This window comes from Stegastes partitus, unplaced genomic scaffold (assembly GCF_000690725.1).
Source record: "Stegastes partitus isolate 25-593 unplaced genomic scaffold, Stegastes_partitus-1.0.2 Scaffold839, whole genome shotgun sequence".
In the NCBI taxonomy this organism is placed as follows: Eukaryota; Metazoa; Chordata; class Actinopteri; family Pomacentridae; genus Stegastes; species Stegastes partitus.
In genome coordinates this window covers 213,204-219,203 of record NW_007578570.1, presented here as the reverse complement: position 1 = coordinate 219,203, position 6,000 = coordinate 213,204, and the positions used below count along the sequence as shown (strand labels likewise).

General features: G+C 43.5%; 1 protein-coding gene across 1 annotated transcript in view; it reads right to left on the bottom strand.

Annotated features, from left to right (window-relative positions):
- Nucleotides 1-6,000, bottom strand: part of anos1b (anosmin 1b) — a 52,040-nt gene that overhangs the window by 19,776 nt on the left and 26,264 nt on the right. Inside the window, exons 3-5 of the mRNA XM_008292859.1 lie at nucleotides 3,194-3,256; nucleotides 2,242-2,449; nucleotides 1,173-1,357 (exon numbers count right to left, since the gene is read on the bottom strand). Coding sequence (XP_008291081.1) covers nucleotides 1,173-1,357; nucleotides 2,242-2,449; nucleotides 3,194-3,256 — 456 coding nt within the window. The remainder of the gene's footprint in view (nucleotides 1-1,172; nucleotides 1,358-2,241; nucleotides 2,450-3,193; nucleotides 3,257-6,000) is intronic.

The following is a 6,000-nucleotide window of genomic DNA, read 5'->3' as shown; positions in this document are numbered from 1 at the left end:
AGTGTTTTTTTTACCTGCCTTCACCCTGAGTCAGCTGGGATAGACTCCAGCCCCCCCGCGACCCTAATGAGGATTAAGCGGTGTATAGAAAATGGATGGATGGATGGGTCCAATATGGGGGTTTGGTCACCTCATTTAAATCAGTGGGAGACCATCTCAGTGCATAACCAGAACCACTCACTACGTCCTCCAGAAACGGCTCTCTAACAATTATTTCAGTGAAAACTCAACACTCTATTTGTGGCTGTTGCATTAATAAACTGGCAAAAGACAATGAAACATGGAGCTGGATGTCAGATGAAGTCACATGGACACAGTCGGACTGAATTCCATCTGATCATAGTGAAATTTAATGATTTGCCCAAATTATGGTTAAAATTGCCAAAAATTCACATGTTTTGTCTCCCTGACAGTGCAAATGTAATCACTGCTTAAAATCTACTCATCCACAGTCACACACACACACACACACACACACACACACACACACACACACACAGACACGAGCTGCCATCTATTTAAGTCCATAATGAGCGTTCAGTCATTCAGAGTCAGCCGGTGGAACGACTGTGGCTGCCTGTGGTTCCTTTTTAAGCTCTGCTTATTTACCTAACCTCACACAGGCACACACACACATGGACGTACAGTGCACACACACTCACTCATACGCTCAGACACACACGCACACACGTAGGGTTTACCCTGGCAGAATGGGAGACTGACTGGGGTGGAGAGGTTTAGACAGCAAGGCAGCAGACTGATGAGGTGGAAACAGAGTCTTACATCCATCTCCATAGCTGAGAAGTTTCATCATTCGAGGCAAATTGAGAGTTATGAGGTAAAGATATGTTACAAACTTTGTGGTGTTGCTCCACTGTTAAAGGCACAGAGAGCCGTTTTTACAGCTTCAGTTGCTCCACTGCTGTGAGTGTTGTTAGTCAGACAGAATCAGCGATAAGCTGTGCAGCTAAATAGACTTTTCTTCTGATTATTAGATTCCTGGTATCACTATCTTTACTTGTACCAACCCTCAGTGACGGACAGAGACACTACTCATATATTTCAGCACTATACATGTCACCTCCTGAGTCGACGCTTAGGTTCTTCCTAAATTGTTTCGTCCAGATCTCAAAATCTCTGATCGCTTAAAGAATGGTCTACGAGTGATTCACCATGGCGACAGTAGTCCACGGAGAGGCATGGTCCTCACTGGGGTGAATGCCGATGTTCCAGCGGGACTGAAGCATGTAAACGATGGGCTCCACGCTGACGTTGAACTTTGACACCCACAACACCTTCACGTGACCCTCTGCGTCCTCCACGAAGCTCATGTCTCGACGAGGCTTCAGAGGAACGCCTGCAGGCATAAAACAGGAGAGGGATGCTGTTTACAAGACATCTGAATATAGTTATGGGACCAGAGATGTAAGGATAGTAGAGTGTCATACAGTATGCTCCCCTCGGGGCAAATTCATAGTTTGTGATTGTAAATTCATAAGCAAACTGACTATTATGATAACTAGAATAGGAATGGATGGGAAAGACAGCAGATGAACATTTGATGGGATGTCGACGACACCGTTATATCTTAGTGCCTTAAGATTTCTAAAATTAATCAAGCATTCATTAAAAATTGGGATTCAATTAATCAGGCAGCAATCAGACTTGATTCATATTCAACAGAAATGAGTCCATCCCTGGAACACCAGTCATATTCAAACAACACAGGAACTGAAAAAAATCCCTTAATTGCTAAAGTAAAAATATCAACGTCACTCAAACATTATTTTGTTTGTGTTAAATTATTACGGCAGCCAAGAGCTAACCGCATCTGAGGCGCTTCATGTTGCTGTCTCGCTCCACACAGACTTGAGAAAAAGATGTTAACCGCACTGGAACCATGTGGGACTCGGGGTAAACTCAAGCAGGCAGCATTCAGAGACGTTTACTACATTAAATTACATCTAATTCATTTGTCAGACACTTGATTAAAGCAACGCATTATAAGTGTTGTCTCAGAACTAGATGTCAAGTCAAATATTGGAAGAGCATCCCTCCTAAACAAACAACTAAACACATGTTCAGTGCTATTAAAAATATATATATATAATAATCAGCATAATCACTATGAAGCTGTGCTATGGCATACTTGATGAGACAATCAGGAACAGGTTTCTCTACATCATTACCCAAATCACGCTCAACACAAACTCCAAACAGCTACCAGGGAACTGAATTCACCTTTATACAGATTGGCCGGGGCTTGGCAGGTGTGTCCACAGCCGTTGGCGCAGCACTTCCTGGGGGACGGACAATGCTGGTCTGACGAGCAGCTCTCCACGCAGGCCGCAGCGAATCCCGTGGCTCGCTGAGGCGGAGGGCAGTCGCCCTGACGAGACGACCTGAGCGAGGCCAGAAACTCCCGGCTCGTCACACACTCCGTCTGCTTCTGAGAGAGAGAGAGAAACAAAGAGCACAGGGGGTATCGCTATTATTATTATTATTACAGTTGACACAGAGGAAATAATACGCACTGTAAAAGAACACACACACACACGAGGGCATTAAAACACAGCAGAGGTCTTTTGGTTGACTGTTTGAAGGCAATCCCCATGAGAGTCAGTGTAAAAGGTTGTGTGTGTTTGTACCTATGTGTATATTTGTGTGTGTGTGTTTCGGTGTCTGTGCGCATAGCTGCAGATCAGCAATATGTAAACACGGGCTTTAGCTAACAGCGCTGAATGACCCTGTGTTCCCTACCAGCTCGCCAGTCAGCCATCCAGCCAGTAACATGCTTCAGCTATTGTGATGAAAAACTAATCTGTCCGAAAACCACCACAACTGGCTCTACAAATAATCTCTTAGGGCCACACACACACACAACACACACACACACACACACACACACACACACACACACACACACACACGCACGCAAAATACACACGCACACTCTCATGTATACATTCAACAGCGTACAAATGTTATTTTGTGACACATGTACACAGGCTTGCATAGAAACACACAGGAACGCTCTTTCATGGGACACAGTCAAAACATCTTCACGGTGCCAACAAAAGCAAGTTTCTGGTGCAGGAGTGACACTGCCACCAAGGCTGCTGCAACTTACGCAAGCACACACACACACACACACACACACACACACACACACACCATGCATTTTCTGTCTTACCTCACAGGACTTTGGAGACAGCACCCTCCGGGTTTCCCACAGTTCTTTGCATGGCTGAAGGCACTATACATAAGCAAACAGAACAAAACAAAATATGAGCATAAATTAAGGGTTTCACAGTTTAGCAGGCAGCTTCAACTGCTGCTGAATTTAGTTTTTAAAAATGTGCACGTTACTACCTTCGTTAAAAAGGGAAACACAACAGTGGGGACATTTTGAGTGAAGATGAAAATATTAACATCACTCAGGTTAGCTTAGCTTAGCACAAAGGCTTAAATCAGATTGAACAGCCATCCTCAGTCAGGCAGCATGTTCCAGGCTGAAGAACTGAAGCTAACGTAGACAACAGTTCCTCAAATGGCCACTGGAGGCTCCACAGGGGAGTCGATCTCCTTAGACCTCCGTGTTAAAATGTCCATCTCTACAGCAGACATAAACATGTTTACAGCCTGGAACAAGAAAATAGTTTTTGGTCACTATAACTAATACAGTGCTGCCCGTTTATTATTTTGACTATATCCAGGATATTCCGATAAACGGGCTTCAAGATGTCGGCGAGTTTGGGTGTGAAAACTAGCCTCCGTACTGGACCAGCAGGATCTGCATGGCTTACATCGGACTTGTTTAGCATGTTGTGTATGAACATGAAAAAAGGTCAAACATTAAAACTGCCTACTTTCTACTTACGATTAATAAAGTAAAGGTGTGTTTCCTCTAATGAACGAGATTGCACCTGTGGGTCTCTCATGGAATATTTTAGCCTTTATAGCTTTTAATCAGAGGATATACAGAGGATGAACTTATCACGATTAACTAGTTGAGCAGTTCTGAGTGATGACATGCTCTGCAGCAGCAATGCGATTCTCTTTGATGTGCCCTCATTAATGTCAGACAGTGTGTGAGTAACTCAGCGAAGCAGATCTCAGGTGAGCAGCTAATCGACAAACAAACACATTGCCAGCTGATAATCTGCCACGCGTGACCGACGCTCGACCCGTGAGCCAGGACTAAAGTTACTCCTGGAATCAATTTTGGGGAATTTCGTTATGACAAAAAGCAGTATTATGTCATTATTCTATGACAATAAATGGGCTGTTTTACTATCGGTTATATAGGAACTGATTCGGGACTTCAATATTTTATGATTATAAACGGGATATTCTATAAAGCGGTGTGACATTAAGTTGGCAGCACTGCATCCCCATTTATGACAACTATACAAGGAAGGGGCAAATATTTATGTAACTCAAACATTAAAATTGTGTTAAGATTTTAAATTATTCAGAATGAAGCAGCTTTAAGTGGCAGGTGGTTGCATCACAGGACAGTCCAGGGCCCAGAGATGTTTGCTTGTTTGCACCACTACGCTCTACGTCTTTGCTCATTTTCGGACCAGGAGTTAAAAGTAGTCGGGCACTGCCACAAAATTCAGGAGGTCTATAGGTGACTTCATGGAGGGTACATGCATACAGTCTGTGGCCTCACTTCATCCAAAGGTATCAGGATATCCCAACCAACACACAGAGGCAGGTCTTTATATTGCAGTGAAAGATGAGCCCACGGTGAGTAAAAACGTACCAGGAGCAAAAGAAACACCCAGAGTTCAAAAGGTGAATTCACATGAAAAACAATATAGAGCTGTTGGTAACCACATTCAAACTTTCCAGGTTCCGTGTGAAGACAACCTGTCGGTGAGCGTTGCTGTATACTGAAGGGTGCTCATGAGACTGGTGTCCATCTGCTCATCCAACTCCACGCCACGAAGCCAAATTAGCACATTCACCAAAAGATTCCTTCAGAACAGCCGAGCGCTTAAAAAAAAAAAAGAACCGGCGTAATAATGAGAATAAATAACAGAGCGTCACACGGTTTTGAGATTGAGATTAAGACAGATGTGTACACGAGCAGGAATCACAAAGGAAACGCACACTCCCAGAACACACACTCATCTGGTTTGCCACCTCAGTGAACTGGTGAATGATGGCTCTTACTAAATTAAAACCAGACAACATATAAAAACTGCGGTTTCACCCTGAACCTCGCCTCCCTCTGCTCTCTCTCTCTGTCTGTCTGTCTCTCTCAGCTCCCCAGCGTGCCTGGCTTCAATCATTCCCCCAATTCATTCCATCTCACTGATTCCACAAGAAGAAACAAAATCAACTAAATGGCTTAAAAACTTCATTTTTGCATAAATAAACGGCTGCCGTTGGATGTAAACGGCTTCACCGAAACCTCAGCGGGCCAAGATTGTGTTAAATGGGCTCATCTGCAGACTGATGATTACGGACTTCTAACATGACAACTGTGTGGATTAAAGACCATTTAAGATTTCACTCCAGAACAAAAAAAAAAAAAAGGACAAAAGATAAATCACAACCTAAAACTGGGTGTATAAAGCATCCACAAGCCAAAGACAATGACGACACACGTTACTTAGCCTGCAGGACGTAAAAGGAAGTCGCAGCGTGAAGCGCGATAGCCGTTGTAAAGTCGGTTCATTTCATTTAAGTCATGGAAGAAGAAGTTTAGCGATGGTCCACCCAAAATCCCTCCTTTGAATATGAAGCACGTTTCGCTGTAGGTTTGTAGGTAACAAAGGCTGTAGGAAACTCAGATTCACAGTTTATGATGGGATCAAACAGTGCTTCACATCCAGAACTCCTTGTATTCATATGTAAGTATTTTTATTAAAATGCGTCCCACTGGGCAGCATGTTGCTTTAATCTTCACAGACGTCTCAGCTTGTGGAGATGACTGCACAGGAGTCATTTATATTTCAACTTGATGGAACTTTTCATAAGCTATCA